General features: G+C 42.1%; 1 protein-coding gene across 2 annotated transcripts; it reads right to left on the bottom strand.

Moving 5' to 3' along the window:
- Positions 1–1,341: 1,341 nt before the first annotated feature.
- LOC147024187 (ketosamine-3-kinase-like) lies at positions 1,342–23,349 on the bottom strand. 2 transcript variants are annotated; one of them, XM_085883854.1, is made up of 6 exons: positions 23,168–23,348; positions 21,592–21,743; positions 19,490–19,581; positions 15,808–15,890; positions 12,016–12,138; positions 1,342–2,248 (listed from the first exon to the last, which is right to left on the bottom strand). In XM_085883854.1, exons 2-6 carry the CDS (start codon positions 21,732–21,734, stop codon positions 1,910–1,912), a joined length of 780 nt encoding a protein of 259 aa, XP_085739980.1. In that variant the 5' UTR covers positions 21,735–21,743; positions 23,168–23,348; the 3' UTR covers positions 1,342–1,909. The 2 variants fall into 2 exon arrangements, with proteins under 2 accessions (XP_085739980.1, XP_085739981.1); XM_085883855.1 differs by lacking the exon at positions 12,016–12,138 and having other exon boundaries at positions 23,168–23,349.
- Between the last annotated feature and the right edge of the window lie 188 nt (positions 23,350–23,537).

The following is a 23,537-nucleotide window of genomic DNA, read 5'->3' as shown; positions in this document are numbered from 1 at the left end:
CCGTCATTCTTCATCGATATGTTTTATTTACTTCATTTTAGCTTATCTGGAATTTCAATTCCAGATAAAGTATTGTCACCACGCACCGTCCGTCTGTCCATCTCCTATTTCGAATTCTCGGGCCAAACTGCTGTGCCGATCCAGCTGATATTTGGCTGCAGCATTCCTCTCCTGACTGGTAACAGGAATGGCAAAGCTTGTTCCAGTCACATGACTTTAAGGAGATCAAAATGGCCAACTCAGTAAATTCCTTCAAAAATCTTCTCCAGACCCACCAGTCAGAATGCTACCAAATTTGGGTTACAACGTTAAGACATGGTCCTGATGTTAGTTAAATTGTGGAGGTCATGCTGATCACGTGACCAGAAGTGTGTCAAAATGGCGGTCATGTAAATGCCTTCAAAAATCTTCTTCTCCAGACCCACCAGCCAGATTGCTACCTTGAGCGCCCTGGGCGCAGGGCGCTGCGCAGCAACCCCCTTTTAATAAAACTACCAAAAACACAAATCACTGCTCACCTTAACTCTTTAATTCCTCGTGTTTCCCCGCCTTTGGAACAAACTCCCACACTCTCTTCAGTCCCACTCTTCCCTCCAGGTCTTCAAAAACAGCTGTTCACCACCATCTCTCATCTTCCCCCATCCAAAACCATCATCTTTTCTTCCCCTGCTAATCCACCCCAAACCCACCTCCTTCAAATTCCTGCTTTCCTTTCTGAAAGTCCCTGTAGTGCAAGGACTTGCAAGTCACTGTAATGTCCATCTCGTTTACCTTGTGTACCCCCATCCCATCCCTCTCCCTTCCACAGATCTCCTCATGTCTCCGTTCCACAGTTTTTTCCTTCCCTCTCTCACCCTCTTGTCTCCTGCTCCCCTTGTTGTACATTCTGTGTGTTAGCTCTCATACGAGCCTCGACAGTGTATACAAAAAAAAAAGAAGTCATGCCGATCACGTGACCCGAAGCGTGTCAAAATGGCCGACTTAGTCAACTTTTGGCAAAATCACATTAATTCTTTTAAAAATCTTCTCCAGACCCACCAGTCAAAATGCTGCCAAATTTGGGTTACAACATTAGGACAGAGTCATGATGTTAGATTGTGGAGGTCATGCCAATCACATGACCGGAATTGTGTCAAAATGGCGAACTCAGTATATTTTTGGGAAAATCATGTAAATTCCTTCAAAAACCTTCCTCTCCAGACCCATCAGTCAGAATGCTATCAAATTTGGGTTACAACATTAAGCCAGGGCCCAGATAAGCTACAGGTCCAGTGGTCCTATTTTTTGCAAACTGCTTCAATTTTCCTCGTCATGAATTTCAGTGTTATGGTCCGGCAAGGATTCTAAGTATTTAAATTGCCTTTGCATTTATTTAATTTTCAACAACACCACAACAGGGATTTCCTTTGATTAAAAGCAATTACGATGCATAAAGTGCATACAGAATTCACTCAACCAGTCACAATACATGAACAGATCTTAATGTCTGATGAGCAAAATCACAAGCGGCCATTTACACATTACATTCACAATGGAAGCCATTACAGCAGCCCTATTTGAGAAAAAAGAGGGGGGGGGGTATAAGGAGGATAGAAGAACAATGGCAAGGGAGGGAAAGTGTGAGAAAAAGGGAAAGGGAGTTGAAAAATGAAGAGTTGAAAGGACGTAGACAGGGAAGGGGCATATATAGATCAGTTAGAAGAAAAAAGAGAAATGAATAGGGGGAGGGGAAGGGTGAATCATAAGCGCTTCCATTTTTGACTATGCATTATCTAGATTATGATGAAGGAATGGCAGTAAGGGGGGAGGGAGGGGGAAGCAAAGAGGAAGACAAAGAATAAGCCCAACATAAAAGAAAAAAAAGAAGCAGAAGAACAATATTCAGAGCAACAGACAGTTCTGAGCATGGCTATGACAGCAACGATCTCATTGTACGAAGCGTCGAGCCCTTATAACCTGTGCCAAAGTGGTTCCAATGGTTAATGTAATTAAACAGGCGGTATAGTTTCATCCGTTGTTCGAAACCTGGTGACTTGGGTATTAGCGAGTGGTACGCATCATAGAAGTTCTGGTCAAACCCACCAAACATGCCAGCAATTGCAAGCTCAAACTCCGAATGACCGTAAAAAGACGCCGGGTCAAACACGACAGGTCCCTCTGATGTCTCGGCCACGTTCCCACCCCAAAGGTCTCCATGAAGCAGTGATGGTGTGATGGTCAAACCCTCAAATAGCACTGGAATCTTGTTCTAGTAGGAGGAATGATGTAAAAGACAATCAATCAGTGGTGCAACAATATGCCTGTCACAATAAGATAATAATAATAATAGTAATAATAGTCATAACAATAATAACATAATTGTTGTCCTACGTATTCAAAGAGAACATATCTTCCAGCAAGGAAGTCTTCTTTCCAATGCAGCTAATGGAACCTTCTCAAAATTACAATATTGGAGGTTTGTTGTAAATTTGATGATAAAAGCTCAAGTGGGAAAAGGTCATGGCCTGGACAGACAGACGTACAAATAGACAAGACAGAGAAGCGATTGCAAAACCCCACGTCCCACTATGCAGGTGGATGGGCTAATAAGGACGTGATAGAACAATGGGGGGGGGGGTCTTTTTGCTGAAAAGCATTTCCGAAAGGGGAAGCCATACATGCTCAGCAAAGTATCGATGAACGAAGGTATTTTGATACTGCTCCCATCATCACTCACATTGACACTGCACCAAAAGTGTCAATCACAACCACTGCTTAAGATTTCTGTGTAGAAGAGTCTTAAACACCTAAATCTGCATGACAGCATCAATAGGTATACTTTCATTAGCACTCATGTTTCAAGTAGCTCAATTGAAGTTCCGCATTCCAAATGTAACAACAGTGTTATACAATGTACAAAAGTGCAATTGTGATTTGTATCATGTTGCCAGTCATATCATAGTCACCAAACATTTTGGGATATTTTTATAAACAGTATTAATGTACAGGGTGTCCACACATTGCAGTTCAAAATTTAAACCGTAATAAATAAAGAAAATAATGAAATGGGAAGCAATGATGAGTTTGCTGCATTGAAAGAATATTCTTCAAAGTTGTATTGACTTTCTTTTCATTTCTTGGTGTCTCCTGTGCCACGTGACATGTCCCCAAATGAAAAAGTGCAGCGTGTTGCCTGGTTTATAGAGATCAAATGAGATACACAGGTTCAACGAAGCTTCGGGATGACTTATGAAAGGCGGCGACCATTGAGAAAAACGAGTAACAAGTGGCACAAAAAGTTAATGGAGGCTGGAAGCATCCTGCAGAGGAAGAGGGCAGGCTGGCCAAGCACAAGCGGTGAAGATGTTTTACACGTTCGTGAGTCGTTCTGGCACAGTCCCCATAAGTCTATTCAGATTTGAATGATGATCTTGACAAAACAAATGAGAAATGTTCTTCACATACAGCTAACCATGTCATTGTATTCCATTTCATTATTTTTTTATAATCATGGTTTGGATTTGGAACGGTAATGAAATTTGTGGACACCCTGTATTGTTACTACTGGCAATGCTCGGATAAAGTATGGTTTGGTATAAAGACCTGCGATTATTGAGACCAGCGTATAAAGCATGCGCCTTCACTTGCTGCGATTTTTTACCCTGAAGAGTGCAGCACGAAAAGCTTCGGTCACTATTATGTCATGTTTGTTTGTATCCATATTAAAGTTCTGTAGTCCCAAACATCTGTTTATTTCTTTAAGTATTCAACACTTTATCGGTAACCAATTCCCTTTCGACAGCCCAGTGGAACCATTTTATCTGCTGGTTATATGTAGATTAATGTATTAATGACAGTAAACAACAATCACAGGCAACCTCTTGTGTTTAGATTTAGTTTTTGCGGTATTTAATTTTGGTAATCGTGGTTTTTGAGCTGATACGAGTCAATTTTTGCATCCACGTGTCTGATTACCACCCATTCCAAGCCATTTCTTGTTTCTCACGCGCCAATAATTGAAGTCATCAGACCAACATATGGGAACGGAGTTAAGTTTAATTATGAATCATCATCGAACAGGAAATGATATATGGAGATCCTGTAATACTAGATCTACAAGATCTAGTAGACACACAACAGTTAAAAAGGGTACTCATACATAAACGATGGACAAAATTAATTGTGACAAAAGGCTGAGAAAGATTATGACAATGTGCAAAAAAAAGAAAAAATTCGAGTTGTTAGATAGGTTGGCAAGAGGTGAAAGTGCGGCACCTGTGGGCCGCCATTACGGAGGAAATAAATTGACTGCGTGGTAAACGTGATTCAAATATCCATACAAGTGTTCCTGCCAGCAAAAGCGCAAGTCTCATTTCAGTCCCGTGATCCTCTTATTGAAAGGATTGAAAAGCGCTTAATGTTTGGATCGAGGACCAAACAGAAAAAAATGCCTTTGAGTGGACGGGTGAATGGGAGAAATCATTGCAGATTTACCAACCTTTCCACCGGGGACCGAACTGATCCAACAGCCATCGCAAGTTCCACATTCACATCTTTCGAACCTCCATCCTTCCCCAATAGCAGCATCATCCTCAACTCCGAGCTAAGTCTTGCGTTTTCAATTTACGGCAGAGTACAGTATGAACGAGTACGTAATATGTTTACCCTCAACCACATCGCTGTTTTGGAATAAATTTAAAAGGTAAAATTCGTGTTTTTTCATATTTTATACTGAATTGTATTTACATGTTTGTTTCAATGTTATTATATGTGTATATATATATATATATATATATATATATATATATATATATATATATATATATATATATATATATATATATATATACATATTATTACAAATTCGCGCCCGCCGGCGTGCGATCGGCCGCATAACTCTAATAGCAGCTGCGTCGCCTACCGGACAGGCAATTCAGTCGTGACCCTCTTGGAACTACCGCCAAAGAGCTAGCCACGGGTGGGGGTTTAACCTCACCACAACCCAGTCCGCATTATACCCGCGCAAAATAGGATGAATCGCCGAATGTCGATATACCCAAGTACCTGAGCGGGTAGCGTACCGAGGAGTTGTACCACGCCGCAGGTCGACTCTAGACACGAACCGCTTAAACGGCTCGTTCCATGCTGCAGGGAGAACCGAGCAGGAGTTATCGACGACCTCGATGGTTCAGATTATTTATTGGGTGTCTACACCCACTACCAATCCCTTACGTGATGCAAGATGGAACTTTCAAACGAAGGAAAGCACGCAATGAAATGGGAAAACAGTTCAACAAGCAAGTAGTTTATTTCACACGCAGACAAGGCACGTATTTACAGCCATACAGTGAAAGCAAGCACGTATATACAGTCATACAGTAAAAGCAAGCAAAAGAGTTACCACCGAATAAAGCAATGTACAAGCACTTATTCAGGTTTACTTAAAAGACTGGTGCCACACACACATTTACACAAAAAGCAATAAAAGCCACCCTCATAGGCAAGGGGGCAGATAGGTCCATGGACCAAATGTACATGGGACCTGGGTGAGCGGCCAGGTCCACGAGACCGAAGGGGTCTTACCCGCGCCCTCGTGGCGCGATGGCGGGCTAGCCGCAATGTCAGCGTAACGTGCCTGACTCCGTGCCCCTGGCGTGGTCGGTGAGCTCCTTTTGGCGTGCGTTGTGCAGGCACGTGTTGGTCGGTCGACACCACGGTTGGGGTGGGGAACGGACGGGGTTACTGGCGCAATCTCAGCGTGGATGGGGGAAATTGTTGATGCTCGGGGTGGAGAGAGGGGAATGGCGGACGCTTCTTCCCACTAGCGGGGCCTTGGGACCGCACCGAGTCCGGCGAACTCTCGCCCCTGAGCCCTCTTCCGCGTTCCTGCTTCACTCCGCGACTCGTCCCTCGACCTCAACTCTGAGCTCCGTCCCCTTCGCCGTCCGATCCCCGCAAACACACGACTCAGACTCCACGACCTCCATCTTCACTCGACCAGCCAGCCCAACACACGCGAGTTGCCTTGTGCTCGCTTCTTTATAGACTGGTGGAGGAGCGTGTATGTAAATTCGCGGATCAAAACGCGCTTGGAGGCGGGGCCACACCACCCGACGTTCAGCCATTGGTCGGGCAAAAAGGGGACGTGAGCCTCCCCTGATCCGAATTTCCTCCTAAAAGGAATCCACATGCATCACACTTGGGGGCGGGGCCACACCACCCGACGCTCACCCATTGGACGGAGGAAAAGGGGGCGTGAACCTCCCCTGATCCGATTTCCTCTCCCGTAAAGGCATCCATTTGTACTCGCGGCTCGACGCGTTCGGCAACAATCACCGAACGGGCCCTGGACAGCACGACGTTCGGTGTTGACAGGTGGTGTGGTTGATTGTTGTGGAAGGAGAAAGGCGAAGGTGGTGGGGGGTTTGCTGTGGTGGTTTGGTTGTTGGCGGGCGTCGTTTGAGAATGGTGGTAAGCGATGTTTGCGGGATGGAGTTGTGAAGGTAAAGAGGCGAAGGTGGCGGTGTTTGAGTTGTTGGGGGATTATTGGTCCAAAATAATGACAGAGAAAGAAAAACGGCGAAATCAAAGCGTCGCAGCCCGGATGAATCACACATATTCCCTCTAAACAACGGGTGTGGACTAACTACACATGAACTTATCGATATATCTAACCTGAGGACCTTTCTGGTGTATTGCAAATTTCCACAGCCGCAACTATATATATATATATATATATATATATATATATATATATATATATATATATATATATATATATATATATATATATATATATATATATATATATTCAACTAAAGGAGCACGCTGACTCTATGACACGATAACGTCATGTGCATAAATTACACCAACACATTACCTCCAAACTAGGAGGCATCCGTACGGTCCTCAAGCCTTTGCAGACTGAGATTAAAGCCTATGGTCACAAATAGATGAAAGTGGAGATGTTGATCTCGATTTCACCCTTGCCGTGGGCTCATGGGGACAACATACTGCTCGTCGTTTATTTGTGACCATATTAGGTGGATTAATGTAGCTGAATCGAACCCCCTAACTTGATGAGGCTTTATCTGTGCCCTGCTGCCTCATCAAGTTAGGGGGTTCATTTCAGTGATATTCACACACACACGATACATAATTTTTTTATTTTCATAAGTTTTTTCAATTGTAATGTGCTTATTTTCAATTGTAATGTGCCGTCGATCTTCCTCTATATTTCCTCAAAGCCCAGGAACTGAACCCCCCTCTTCCCATTGGCCTTTGGTTTCCACGATCGCGGTTTTACGTATCGCGGCATTTTCCAGGAACCTAACCCTTACGATATTTGAGGGTTTACTGTACACAGTAAAACTGGAACAAGAACAAGTTAACATGCATTGTTAATAAGGGAAATAATCGCGTGGATGGCAGCAGTCTAAAAATAACATAATACAATTATCTTGACAGCTTCCACATCTCACACTGGGCTTTCTACAAAGAAAAGGTGGCTTAAACTTTTCTTAACAGACCCATGTTGAGTGATTACCACAGGCTGTGTATCACGGCTGGGGTAATCCTATGCTGTTTATCAATCAAAGTTACAAGAATTTAAGCCTCCAGGGACCCCAAATGTACCCGATTTGTTGTTTGACAAAATGGTGGCAGACACAAGGAACACACCGTTCCTTAGGAAAAAATAATTTACTTGTTGCACAAAATAGAAAATATTTTAAACTTAATACCACAACAAGATATCAAACAAGAGTTCCTGTTTGATGTGTTTTGATATGTTTGATATGTTTGGAACAAGTGTTCAAAACAACAACAAGTGTTCTCCCCCTAGGTGCTACACATGCAGTCAATCATGATACCAGGGCAGCGATTCAGGAATATGTCAAAGCACAAATCAAGCCTGCAATCAAGCGGCAGGATAAGAACAGCTGGCAAGTTGAATAGCATGGCAACTGGAGAAAGCAAGGTAGGCTCGAGGGAATACTGGAGAAAAAGATACAGCAATCTCAGTCTTCCTCTGCCCTCGCTCTCTTTCCACTTCTTCCAATCACGGAGCAGGGCATTCAACCGACCACAAACCTCCACAAATCTCCATCCAAAGAGGCCACTAATCCTCCACCATACCCCACTCAACAAGGCTTTCATCAATTTCCTCCCACACATGATCACAGACATCTGCTGGGAGGAAACTTGGATCCCTCATTATTTGTGGGGGTTTTTTGTGGAGGGAAACGTGATGTCCCCTTCTCCCCACCACCCGAGCTCACACAGTAGAACAAAGAGACAAGAAATTTTACATTGAAACTACCTTAAACACTTCCTACGTGGCAAGATTCCCTAAAATTAGATGTAAAAACACAGTGTCTAAGGTCTTGCTCAACTTTTGCCCCTTTCCTCATAACATAAACATAATGACACAAAATAATCTCTGCTGCATTAAAGAAAAATACACACCCTGACACAAACTAAACAAGAAAAAGAGCAATCAGAGATTGCAGACCCACGCCGGGACTTGGTTTGTGTGGTGTTTGTGTCGGATATTTTGTGTGGTGCGTGACTTCTATCTATTATTCCAGCAGTGTGTGTGTGTGTGTGTGTGTGTGTGTGTGTGTGTGTGTGTGTGTGTGTGTGTGCGTGCGTGCGTGCGTGCGTGCGTGCGTGTGTGTGTGTGTGACCGCTGTTTCTCGACAACCGCTGGTCCGATCTAATTGAAACTTACCAGCTACATTGCTGGTGACCAGAGTATGTGCCCTTTCAAAGTTTGATATTAATCGGACAAATGCTTCCCAAGTTATGGCCATTTATTTACCAAACCAATGACAAGACACATTGCTGCGGCCATTTATTTAACAAACCAATGACAAGACACGTTGCTGCGTAGGCATGGTCGATGGGGAAAGGACGCCTTAGTTACCGTGGCGTAGGAGTGGCAATGGTCAATGGCAGCGAATGTCATGGCAAGCAAAGACAGGGAGGTAAACTTTATTTTAATTAACTCTGTGTGTGTAAAGGCCCAGTCACACCTTGACGTTTTAGCCAGCTTATGCCGATTTTTGGAAAATTTGTCTAAAACGCTGTACACGTCGAATACGTTATGGGTACGTTTTGATAACATTGAGAGCACGCTGAAAAACACTGCCATACGTCGTTGTACGCTGGCTTTAAACGTTGTACTTTTCGGTTGTCCTCAAATTTTCCATGCTTGAAATTTTAAGACTTATGCCAGCGTATGACTCACACGTTCCGCCTAACGCTGGCCATTAGTTGTAGGCACGCCATGCGATCGTTGACACGTCGACACGCGTTACTTGTAAGTTACTCATCAGTCGAAACACGTCGAGGTAATGTTTAGCGTACCCGAAACTTATTTCTAACCTATGAGTAACATGTTGTACTCACGTTACACGATCGGTGACACACACAGACACACGTTACTTGTAAGGTGCTCATAAGTCGAAACACATCAAGGTAATGGTTAGCATCAGTGTTCCAGACTTCCTGGTTTTATTTTTTTTATTTTTTTTTCTTCCTTCCTTCGGTATGATGGTGATTTTGACACTTCGATTTCTAGTGCGGTTATAATATAATATCATTAATAGGCTGCCGCTCAAAGATTTAAATCATAACCGCACTGTACACTGAACACCGTCATACCGAAGAAAAAAAAAACCGGGAGTCTGGAACACTGACGCAAACCATTACCTTGACGTGTTTCGACTTATGAGTACCTTTCAAGTAACGTGTGTCGATGTGTGTCAACGATCGCATATTGTGCGTACAACTTATTCCCATCGCATGTGGAGCGTGTGTCATACGGCAAGTACGTCGTAAAATTTTCAACATGTTTAAAATTACAAGATGTACTCCACTTAATACGACGTATGATAGCGTACTTTAGCGTTTTATTCACGCATACCAAACTTACCCATACCGTATTCGACGTGCGCCAGCGTTTTAGACGCATTTTTCAGAGGTCGGCATACGCTGGCAAGATCGCCAAGGTGTGACTGCGATATTGACACTTCCATTTCTGCGGCGGTTATGATTTGAATCGTTGTGCGGCAGCCTTTTCATAACCTACGCCACGTCATCGTCAGCGATGCGTGCAGCGCGCTATGCCGAAGTTAGACTATCGTTGGGCATAGGTTGTGAAGGCCGACAACAGGTTCAGCATTCGTTGGTACAAGTTATCTATAACACAACGAAACGTTCTGTGTCCGTTACTAATACGTTATGCATAAGACCAAGTCGTTATGAATACGTCCGAATCTTTAAAAAAACATCAAAAGTTCAACGTAAGCCAGCGTTTTACATACATTTTAATACGTTGCCGTTGCTGGCTAAAACGTCAAGGTGTGACTGGGCCTTAAGTATCACAGAACTTGTTACTTCAATGCAAGCGATAATTCGTGGAATGCATGGGAACATTCCGTACGGGCACGCACCACTTCCGGATAGTGATGACTTACTGTATTCTAATAATTTCTCGATTTCTTATCCGCATTTATAGATAAACACAATGCCCCAATCCAGACGTCGTTTACAAGAGCGAAGGAACGGCCTGTGTGGTTGTTTGAAAGTTTTTTGTTTTTTGGGGGGTTTGCACATACGGCCACGCACGTACGGGCACGCGAGAGCGAAGGAACAGCCTGTGTGGTTGTTGTTTCTGGCACGCGGTTTGAAAGTTTTTTTTGGGGGGGGGAGGGGGGTTGCACTATGGCCACACATGTACGGCCATGCACGTACGGCCACGCGAGAGCGAAGGAACGGCCTGTGTGGTTGTTTCTGGCACGCAGTTTGAGTTTATTTTTTTTCACGTACGGCAACGCATGTACTGCCACGCACGTACTAGTAATTAATAAGAGACATAATTAGAACTGCCACTTTATAACTGCTGGCAGTGATGACAGAGTACCAAGATGTCCCGCTTTGATGCAACCCTGCTTTCATTGAAAACTTGACCCTGACCCAAGATGTTCATTGTTATTCAATTGAATTTAGAATGGGATTAAAATAAATTCAATTCAAATCAAATGGAAGATCAAATAGGTACAGTCCTGCATTGGAGTCATCAGAAGGAACTGGTTGTGTATTTTTACCCTCGCTGAAGGAGAGGGTATTGCTTTTGCATCCATTTGTTTGTTTGTCTGTCTGTCTGTTTCTTTGTTTGTTTGTCCACATAGGTCATACAAGTAAAGTTTCACCCCGATCTGTTCAAACACTTCAGAGAAGAAGATTTTTGAAGGTTTTTCTTTTATACAATATGGCTGCCGAATCACGTGACCAATAACATCATCATTTTTTTTTCTCTGGACCATTTTATCCATATTCTTGGTGTCGGCTTAATGGTTAGGGTGGTGGGCTTGGGATCCTGAGATCCGGAGTTCAAATCCCACTTGGCTGTTGAATTAATACCAGGTGGGGTTGACTCTGCCTGTCATCCTTCTGAGGTCGGCAAAATGAGGACGAGCTTGCTGGTATAGTGTCGGAATGGCGACCCATCCAGGATTGTGCCCAATAGCCAAGAAGACTACTGAGGCAGCAACAATGCTCTGCACAGAAAATGGCCCTCATGGAAGGATGGATTTTATCCCAAGATGACCCTCAAAAATTTTCATACTGATCAGATGTAGTATTCTGCATATGCAATTATGACGTCATAATGAAGGCACCTATGATGTAATAAAATAAATAAAAATCACACTAATTCCCCATGAGGAGTACTTGCCATGTTCCAAGTTTCGACTTTTTACATGGTTTCCACACCACGTGACCTGTGACATCATAATTATCAATAAAACATTCTACATGAGTCGTCACTCCTATGGTGAAAATTTTGTCTCAATCCGACAAATGGTTGCGGAGAAAACCACTAAAGTTCTGTGCGGACAAACAAACAAAGAAAAACAGACAGACAGACAGGCAGACAAACAAACAAACGGACCCAAAAGCAATACCCTCTCCTTCAGCGATGGTAAAAATACACAACCAGACACAAACTAAATGAGGCTGTCATAACCTTACCTGAACCTGTGACCAAAGCTGATGAGCCTCCCTGTCACCATAATCTCGTTCAATGAGGTCCAGTTGAGGTTGCAAGCGCTGATTAACGAAAAATGTCTGCCAATCTTGTTGCCAATCATTTGCCTGCCAAGAAATATAAATTGTCTTATAACTTCTCATCGTATAATAATCCTAATCCGACTGAACATACTGGATCGAATGGGCTAACAAGACAAGCTAAGACTTTTCTTCCATTCAAAACCAAAGATATTATGCAAAGCCATCCATCTCAAATTACCATTGGAGGTAATACAGTGTATATAATTAATTAATATACTCATAGTTTCCCTTTGTACATAATAACATACAATCATAAAACCTCCCTGTACTTCCAGTGCCTGTTTCACACAGCAAATTGAATCGAGGCATGCCAAATTCCGTTTTGCACAGCAGGGGATAGTTTCTGCCATTATAGCCCTCTCCCACTTAGCATCCCAGTTGATAGTTTTATCTCCCCCTTCTCATTTTTGCATTTTTATCTTGCTGTGCACAGCAAGGTTCAGCACAGTATGGCACAGGTCACTTTGTAGTGCAATGGCACAGAAAAAGTATTGTTCAATATAAAAGGTGAAGAGTGAAATATAATCATGAGTGAAACAACATTGTTAGCGATGGGGAATATCCAGCACTGTGATGAACATGAAACCACATGTTATGATTTCAGAAATGAACTAGAGGGGGAGCACTCGGTAGAGTGCAAAACCTCCGCCGCCAATACTGCTGGGTCACTTAAGTGAACCTGATATCCTATTCATTGTAGGTCAAAACAGATCAGACTCTACTGAACCACGATTGAATAAACTAAACTAGATCGACGCGCATGAAGAAATGCCAAAAAAATAAAATCGAAATTTTTTTGAAAAAAAAAAGTTGCAAAATTTCTGGGTTTTTTTTCTCGAACAAATTTTTTTGGGGGGGGGTTGGAAATCACTTAAAACATGTAGAAATGCAAAAAAAAAAAAAAAATCACATTTTTTCAAATAAAATCGAAATTTTTTTGAAAAAAAGTTGCAATTTTTTTTTTCTCCAACAAATTTATTTTGGGAGGGGGGTTGGAAATCACTTAAAACATGTAGAAATGCAAAAACAAAAATTCAATTTTTTTTCGAAATGGCCGCCATAGCGGCCATATTGGACTTTGGACCAAGTCCAAAGTCTAATGGCATGATCCTTGGACCATACTCCCCCCACCAAGTTTCGTCGAAATCTGTCCAGGAGTTTTTCCGTAATACTGTTCACAAACAAACAAACAAACAAACAAACAAACAGACAGAGGTGAAAACAGTAACCTCCATCCATCTTCGATGGCGGAGGTAAACTAGAGGGGGAACACTCGGTCGAGTGCAAAACCTCCGCTGCCAATACTGCTCGGTCACTCAAGTGAACCTGATATCCTATTCATTCAATTTGACGTCAACAGTGCTCACAGAGTTATAGTTTGCACCTTTCCCTTTTACTTTTAACTTTTACATTCTCAATTAATTCGTCATAACCAGATTCCTTGAGACAGAAATTGATTTTATGTGGGTATATCCACCTGAAGTTCCAAAATCAGCCGCAATTATAATTTTGGCATGTTTTTTCTTGGAAATCACTTATAACATGTAGAAATGCAAAAAAAAAATATCGAAATTTTGTTGAAAAAAAAGTTGCAAAAATCTTTTTTTTCTCTAACAATATTTTTTTTTTGGGGGGGGGGGGGGTTGGAAATCACTTAAAACATGTAGAAATGCAAAAAAAAAAAATTCAAATATTTTTTCAAAATGGCCGCCATAGCGGCCATATTGGATTTTGGATCAAGTCCAAAATCTAATGGCATGATCCTTGGACCATACCTAATCCCCCCACCAAGTTTCGTCGAAATCCGTCGAGGAGTTTTACCGTAATACTCTTCACAAACAAACAGAAAGGGGTGAAAACAGTAACCTCCGATCTTCGATGGCGTAGGTTAATAACTGCGTGGGGATCACTGTATGTTGGGTGCCATTGCCTTAGCGGCATGCGGTTTTGGTATATTTACATTTCTTCTTCTTTCAGCTGCTCCCGTTGGGGATCGCCACAGCGGATCATCCGTTGTGATCCGCATACTGATTTGGCATAGGTTTTACGCTGGATGCCCTTCCTGACACAACCCTGGTCGCCTCATACGACACAGGGATAAGGATTGGGTTTTTCCATGATTCCGGGTTGCTCTACACCCTCTCATAGCGCGGCCCAGCGCAGAGCTCCCGTCCTCAAGCAATCCTCCAACCCAAGCCTCCGAGTAGCCAGATTACAGACGTACGCCACTATGTCCGGTGGTATATTTACATACATACATATATATATATATATATATATATATATATATATATATATATATATATATATATATATATATATACATATATACATATATACATACATACACACAAACTATAAATTGATGAGGTGTGTGTGTCATGTTTTGTGCAGAGTGTGATAAACCAAAATGATCGTCATGATCTCCTGAGTTGATTCGGCTCATTAACTACAAAGAACCCGGAAGAATTCCCATGTTTTGAAAGCATGCCACGTAAAGGTGTATAAGGCATCTTAATAAGTCCTTCCACGGCATAGCATTCCAATTACAAAATAAATAACAAAAAGAATGATGACATTGCAACAAAGCATATATCAATTAATACAAATAATATTAGCAACAATAATAACAGCATCATTTGGGAATAAGAACAATAAACGTATAATCCTCTGCCCACCCTGGCCCAAGCACATCCGAGCTTGGTGAAAGAAAAGGCAAGCTAATGCTCAAGCAGTACAGCAGGCAAGTATGCTACAAGGCCATGAAGATCAATGGAAATTTGGTCCAATGGACCAAGAGGAGGAGGAGGAGATTGGGACCATACTCTGTGCAGAGCGTTGGTGCTGCTTAAATAGTCTCCTTGGATATTTGGCAGATTCCTGGACAGGTCGCCACTCCGCCACAGTATACCAGCTTGCTGGCACTCATTTTGCCAACCTCGGAAGGATGACAGGTTGAGTTAACCCCACCTGGTATTAATTGAACAGTTGAGTGGGATTTGAACTCAGGACCATAGGATCTAAAGCCCACCACCCTAACCATTAAGCCAACACCAGGCATAATGGACCAAGAGGCCCACCAGTTATGTACTGTGGAGAAGATGCATCCCGCATTTTTATTCCACCTGCACAAGGCTGTATCTTTATCCATACTGCTGCAAGATAGGGCAATGTTATTTTTACTCTTGACCACGTAGCGCCTCATCACCAGGAACATGTGCACAGTCCCTGCTGCAGGAGTGTCCTCGAAAGGTTCTTCCACACCCTCTTCATTCTGCTAATCTATCGCCACAGGATTACATCCTGTGTCCAAAGATGAAGAAACCAATTTGTGGATATGGGGACAAGACGGTTGATGAGATCAGAGGCCGTGCAGGCAATCCGAGTGCTCACAATTACCATGCTGCCATCTATTGCTTGCCACACCACAAGCAAAAAAGTGCACTGAACTTCAGGGTGAGTACGTGGTTTTGCGGAGGAGAATGCATTCACTTTCTCCAACATTCATCATTGTTGGTTGTATGTGTAATGTTCAATAAAGTCATGCACAAAACTTGAAATTACCATTGCATATAAACACAACATGATCATAGTCATCATAATCAACATCATCATTCAACAATATTAAACAGAACTGCTTAAAGAAAGTGTTCAATCAACCTGATTGGAACACAAAGCACCACTGGTGGGTACCTGGGGAATGTATCCACAGCACGTGGTGGTGTAAAAACCAAACTTGTCCACGTACTGGACATCTTCCTGACCAACGCCCTTTCCTGAAATAGTCAATGCAGATATTAAAATTTGTGAGTTTACATGAAAAGTCATTTGATAATTAAAAAAAAACACTATCACGATAATGATTTGGGTTTCAAACCTCAGAGCTTGACATGGACTGTGAAACAGAGTGACTGAGTCATGAGATCAACATTACAGCTTCCACTTTATAAATAAGGCTGTGCCAATTTAGCAGAGTCAGGGATGATTATAAAGTCATATAAATAAATGGAAATATACCAATAACCAGAAGTCTCCTGAGAAGTATGCTAAAAGTGGCCACGTTTATGGCTTTCTCGAAAAATAAATGAAGGTTCATTCAAAACCTGGCTTGGTGGAGTAATGGTTAGAAGAGTGTACACTATGAGGGTGTGAGGGCGTCAGTTTGAACCCGACACCAGCGGAGTCATTCCAAAGACTTCAAAAAGGGTACGCGCTGCTTCCTAACTTGATGCTCAGCATTTAAAAAGGATAGACCACAAACAACTATAAATTAGCAACCATCATGGAGGCTTGATTATCCTCACAGCCTCCTCCTGCATTGAAGTTCCTTGAAAGAGAACTCGTATTTAACGTTCTCCTACTAAAGCAGGATAGCCTCGAGGTATGCACACAGACACACCTCTGAACTGTGTCGCCTGAGCTTGAATCTCAACCAAGCTACAAACTGTCATCATGCAGGTGTTTGACATGCAGGGCGAGGCATCAATGTGTGTGCCGTCCATCGGAGAGACGTTGACTCAGTCTGTCAGCACTGGTTGTTGGTGGATGTTAAAAGGTCCTATGGGGTCTGTCATGAAGAATAAGGGAGATATTACCAGCACCCTGAACATATTGTTAAGGATCTGTCTTAGGGGGTAAATGGGGCATAGTTTAGTGTAGTTATTTCCTAGTGCATGATATAATACGTGTTGTAATTGCTGTAATTAAAGAGATGGTGTCGAGTAAAGTGTTTAGAAAGCTATTGTCCTCCCTTGTCCAAGTGTCTGTTTCTAAGTCCTCACTTTCACCCTCCTTACATCATGAAATATTCCCCATCGAACATTCTGTGTAAACGTAACTTTCATTGGTTAGCTACCAATCAGCGTGGCCGACAATGGGGTCGTAAGTGGGCCAAAATCCATCAAATGGGCAGGAAAGCAAGCCGTTCACCATCGCCTGATTTATGGATTGGTTCTGAGACCATTAAAACCAAGCCATAAATCACCAACTGTCAACCTCAAGACCACGAGATGGCCTACAAACATGTCACGGGTGGTTGATGGGGCCCCGCGGAATGATATAAAAGAGCACAGGAGATTGCACATTGGGTCACTCTCTCCTCATGGGTTGGTGTTCCTGCGCAGTTTGTGGTTGTTGCTTGGGGTGCTTCTCTCCTTAGTTCGTTGTCCGTGGTGCTGGGCTCTGCCCAATGTTCATTTTACTATCGCAGAATGTGGCAAGAGGACGAGCCTCCATCAGACCACCATGGGTAGCAACCAAACAGGATCCAGACCGTATGCAAGTTGGGCGCACACCACACAGGTTTCTTTCTGTCTCGTCCTCTCCTTCTATCTCTCATCGTCCTCCCCAAGTGAATAAACAAAGGCCACATTGTTTAAATTCCATTGTGGTTCCAAGGACATGTTGGGTATTATTTTTTATTACCCTCGCCAAAGGAGAGGGGATCGCATTTGGGTCCGTTTGTTTGTCTGTTTGTTTGTTTGTCCGCACAGAACTTTTGTGTTTTTTCTCTGTTTTTTCTCTGCAACTCTGCAGAGAGTTGCATCTCTGCAACTGCTTATCTGATTGAGACAAAATTTTCACCACTGGTGCAACTACTCATGCAGAATGTTTTAATAATTATTACGTCATAGGTCACATGGTGTGGCAGCCATATTGGAAAAACGGAACAATTTTGGACCTCTGTATCCAAAACCACACCAAGGAAAAAAATCCCCCTAAAAAATCCAAAAATATATCCAGAAAAAAAACCCGTCTGAAACCAAAATTGAAACTTGGCACATAGCAAGTACTCCTCATGGAGAATGAGTGTGGATTTTTTTTTTACGTCAGAGGTGTCCTCATTATGACATCATAATTGCATATGTGGAACGCTACATCCGATCAGTATGAAAAATTTTGAGGGTCATCTAGGGATAAAATGGTCCACAGAAAAAAAATTAATGACATCATCGGTCACATATTTCAGCAGCCATATTGTTGTTTTTTTTAAACCTTCAAAAATCTTCTTCTCTGAAGTGGCTGAACAAATCGAGGTGAAAAACTTTACACGTATGACCGCCTGCCCCTGAGGAACAAAAGGTTCACACATATGATATCATGGTTTGGCAGCCTTATTGGATTTACCATAAAATCTATTTTTTAAAAAAATACACCACTCAAAATAAGTCCTGGTGAGGGTCTGCAATCTCCGATTGCTCTTTTTCTTGTTATTATTCTTATTATTGATTCCTTACAGTCTTGGGATCGACACAAGTGTGGCTGTTTTCTTCTTCTTCTTCTTCCCTTTCCCAGATAATTGTAATAAACCCCTTCTTAAATGAGAACTTGTGTGGCCATCGGCTCGGAACTCCATAATGCAAAAATAATTGGAAATAAACCCATTAGACGGACAGTTTCGGGTGCGCACATTAAGGCGCTTGTGAAAAGCGAATCACCTGTTGGCTCTCACTCGGCTATTTCTGGCAGGCTAATTATCCACGGTCGTGTGGTTTGAAACAACGATTCACACCCAAATTAACCCGGGTGGACACAGAGACCTTCTGACAGTGCAACGGTCTTGAAGACCTGTGGCCGTAACAATATTACAAATTCCTGCCAAAACTGTGGGTAGCTTCTTGAATATCCCTCGACACCAGGTAACGCTGCTCGCTCTCTTTCAGTGTGATATCTTTGTTTGGGCAGCGGCTCCTTCAAGATAAATAAATTCACTTTCCAAGGTTGCTAATATGTTATACGAAAGGCAACCATGATGAACTGCAGCACTGAAGGTGATCATGCATTCAAGTGTTTAAAGTTGTGATTCAACAAGAACAAATGTTCGCCAGACGTAGGAACATAATATGTTGGTATGAGTCCCAGGCTTTTTGCAGGAAAATATCAATCATTTACTTTGTTCTTATCTATAAGATTTATGGACTCCGCTTTTTTCATAGTTGAGAAGAGTACAACTCCAGCAGACCATCCGAACAACACTGACTACAGTGGGAAGTCAATATGCAGAATCCCTTGTGGATATCTTGAGAAACAAAATTGAAATCAAGGGTTTTTGATAAATTGCTGGCAATTTGCTCATGGAGTAGAACACATCCATCTCAACACCAATTATGGAGCAATGTTCAGGTGAAAATCTTTATTTATAGTTGAATGCCACACAAAATATACTGTGGCGAACCAAAGCGAACCCTCTTGGGTGAAGCCCAAGCAACATTGAGGCAAATCGAGTGGTATTTACGTGGACAAATCGCCATAGTGCATCACAAGCTTTAACAAGGCAAATCCAAATATACTGAGAATATATTTTAAGAGAGAATCATCAGAAAAATTATGGACCTTGAAAACCATAAGGTTCATGATCGAGGTAAGAACAACATACCAATTGTCCCCTTGTGCTTTTTCAACTCATCACCCACATGTTGGTTGTGAAGGTGTAAGGCTGCGATGTGTTCTCCCAGCATCTTTTGATGTCTGCAAAAAATAACATGATTCCAAATCAAATTAATGCAAAACTCATTTTTTTTTAAACACCATCACTTATACCAGCTGCTGCTACTACTATTACTACTGCTGTTTCTACTTATTCTTCTTTCATGGCCATAATTAACCTCACGTTTTTGTAAGGTCAGCCATGGGGGACATTTGAGCCAAGACTTTTCACAAAACAGCCAGCTAGGCCTGATATTTCACTGAAAGAATTTGGCACCTGATAACTGATCACCCGCTCTTTGCTTATGACATTATGGGATCTTTAACATCCGCCAGCTTATGTTAACAGATGGGACACCCGGCTTAAAATCCATCCGAGAGACGGCAAACTTTGTGGTGTAATGCCAAACCTGCAGCTCACACCAATTGAAACGTTATGATTGGGCCGAGAATCAAACTGAGAAATGATAGCTCAATAGCGAGTGTGCTCCCTCTGCGCCATCTTGTTGGACACATACTGAAATAATGCGAGGCCCTTACAAAAGGCCTCGCATTATTTCTCATTAGATCCAACATAAATTTGGTAAAATCTCATCAGATTTCATGAGACAAATGTTTAAAGGCAGGATCCAGCTTGGAAAGTTTGATAATTCCAATGGTTAACAAGACAATATTCTTTCCTGGGCTCGCAAAATAGGTTGTCCGACGTCCTTGGACAACCAGAACATTTTGTCAGACAGCCAACCATACCTTTCTGGTTGCCATTCTGACTGGCAACCAAACTTGGTAGTTGCTGAACAAACCTTCCTTTGGATTTATTTATCCACGCTGTTGTAACTTTGACGTAAAACAGTCAATAATTAAATCGTGGCTGCATAAAAGAATAATTATACATCAAACCCATTACCAATCTCCGTGTTGAAGGGGCCACCATTTTGGTTCTCAGGAAGTGAGTTTGAAACGAATTGCGTAGCAAATGCAGTTCCACTTATTCACTGAAGGTACAGTATATCTTCATGTGCCATGCACTACGTTATAATGAACGGGTTGCAAAAGGGAATGAACTGTATGTTGAATTTTTTTTCACGTTTTCTGTTCACAAGAGCTTACATTTTAAATACTTTTTTTGTCAAAATGAAAAACCTTATGGTGATTGCCACTCATGGTTGTAAAAGCCATGAATGCTGTACAGATGAAGCCATCGATAGTTGGTTTAACAATCGCAAGGGAACGCAACACCTATTTCACAAGACTCCCGTTCACCCCATCCACGAGCAACGCCAAAGCCCAGTTAGTCAGTTCATCTCATCAAGTACAGTTACGAGGGTAAACATTGTGGACACTTGTCGGACAACCGAATTTGCAATGGTGCCTGCCCGAAGGCAACCACAATGTCTAAAATTTCACGAGCCCTATTTTCAAACTGAACGTACACCAGATTTGAAAATACTTAGAAACACCTGCTCCTGACAAGAGGATAAGGAGGGAGGGGGGAAACTTTATTTTGTGTTGTACAACTTCTGGGAGTTTGATATATTTTTTAGCGATAACTTCCACTTTTCAATTTTTCCAAGCGGCAGTGCGGGAGTGGATTAGCAGGTATGATAATTCACCCACTTCTTATGATAATTCCCAACTTTCACATTAAAGGAAAAAACTAAGTTGGAGGTGGCCTTCCCAACTTAGTATCATGTTTCCATGCACACCCAGAGTACAACCAACACTTTTCAACATATTTCTCCAGCGATTTAGGAGTGCATAAAATACTGGGCACGTATGTAAATTAGCAAAGTCGTTTTCTATTAGAAAAAGTTTTTGCACAGAGATACTATAATAATAAATAAACCGCTGGAACCTTTCTGAGCACACCCCCAAGTACAAACAGGAAATTTCAACTCATTCCGTCTCACGGTTGAGGGTTATGAGTGCATACAAGTCAAAAATGCACGCATGCACACACACAATTATGAGCCCAAATTATATGTCTAAAATCAGTAACAATCACGAGAGAATAATCTTGGAAAATGCAAAAGTGACAAGCCGAGCACCAACCTGTTTAGACTGTGCATGTCGAGATGTTCCATGATCAAAACCGCTCCACCCGCGGGATTTACCAATGATTTTATGGGGCGTGGAATACGAACGGTGTTTGTAGATCTGATAGCCTGCAGGCTTGCTACTTCACCATCAAACATCAGCTTGGCCTTGGAAGCACACCATTTAAAACTTTAGTTGCAAATGTACTTATTCCCATGGGTTTATCCAAATGTGGTGTAACAATCACTCAACTAGCTAGTATTCAATGAAATTAATAAATGTTGGTTCTAAAGTAGGAGGCGTGAGAGATATAATAGTAAAAAAAAAAAATCTGAAAAGGATAAAAGAGATGGAATTAAAGGGGGTGTTAGATCGTGCTGAAAATTGAAAGTTGTGAGGAACTAAGCGATCAGAAGTGGAAGGACCATCTTCCTTGTCACAGATGACTCCATATTTTGTTATACAGCAGCCCATCCCATGGTCACACAGAGAACAGCTGCATCACCTTTTGCTGATCTGGAATGGATTCGATGCTGGTCTGGTAAACAGAGCATGTGTTCCAATTCTGGCAAATCTCGGTCTCATCTTGTCACTCCATTAGGATCGTCAAACAAATACACCATCAATTTCCATGGTCAGCCACTGGAAGAGGTTCAATGTTTTCAACTTTTAGGCCTTGGTATCAGCAATGATCTCAGCTGGACTGACCATGGAGGAAAACTGGCATCCAAAGCAAGCTGCAGACTGGGCATCCTGCATCATTTAAAGTCATTGCTTGAAAAATAGAACTACTCAGCCGACAGGGCCTTTGTTCCTAGCTCAATGGAGTAACTGTTCTCCCCTATAGGCTGGCACTCAAGCATCACATGCTTTGGTGTAATTCTGTGGGATCTAACGCTCTCAACATTATTAGCATCTCCCTCGATGAAGCTGAAGCAGAAGGCATGTTGCTCTCACATCACTGCCTCAATTTGTCTGTTTGTTTTTAACCACATCTCCTTGCTCCCTCTTCTCTCTCAACCCTTGACTTGCCTCAGCAACACCAGGATGCACGTGTTTTCCCAGGAATCGCCTCCTAGGTTAAATCCCCAAACGCAGGCTTACCACCAAGCTCCACAATATAGTTCCCCTTCTCTCCCTTTTGTGGAACTGCATTGCTAAAACCATTCACACTCTTCCCTGCAGGGCTTATATCAAGCAAGGTGTAATAAACCCCTCCCCCCTACCCACAATTTTTTCTACCCCTATTAGCCCGATGGATCATCACCCATTCACTTACAGTGCAATGTCTTTCCTCCCCTACTCTCTCTTTTCCTGTTGGTTCATTTCCCATTGTCTAACTGTGACCCCACTGGCATACCATCAGTAACATTGTCTTTCTACCCCCATCTTCTTACTCTTCCGTAACCCAATATTAAATACACAAAAAAGAAAGGGAGAAGGAATGAAGGATGTCACAGAGGGATGAATTATCCCACCATTTTATATGGATGGCCCTAAATAAGCACAGTATAAAAGCTACTTTCCCACATATCACAGGTGATTGATGATAAAAAAAGACAATGCATGACAAACATAAATCACCACTTACCTCTGATTTGCTGTTTGTTTTGACAAAGACTTTTCCTGCGTCAGTCTCATAGCTGCATCCATCATTAATGCAGCCACCACCTGCATGGCCAATCAGCCGCAATTTGTCTGTTGCCAGTTCAACCTTCAAAAGGTGTTCAAGTGCCTAGCAATAAGTTGGGGCAAAATAAAAATAACCAGAGAGTTGGTGTCAAAGCCACGCAATGCTCACCCGTTTATACATTTATCGTTTTTAAAAGACTAGTCTAATAATATTGTTGATAAAGCATTGCAGTGAAGTCTGATCCAAATAATTTTAAAGCAATATATGTATTTGTATATTGTAATCAGTAAAATAGTGTGGTACATAAAAACATAAGAAAGGATAAAAC

This window comes from Eptatretus burgeri, chromosome 6 (assembly GCF_056783735.1).
Source record: "Eptatretus burgeri isolate ZD-2024b chromosome 6, Ebu_testis_v1, whole genome shotgun sequence".
Classification (NCBI taxonomy): Eukaryota; Metazoa; Chordata; class Myxini; order Myxiniformes; family Myxinidae; genus Eptatretus; species Eptatretus burgeri.
The sequence above is the reverse complement of the archived record's forward strand: the minus strand, read 5'-3'. Positions and strand labels throughout refer to the sequence as shown.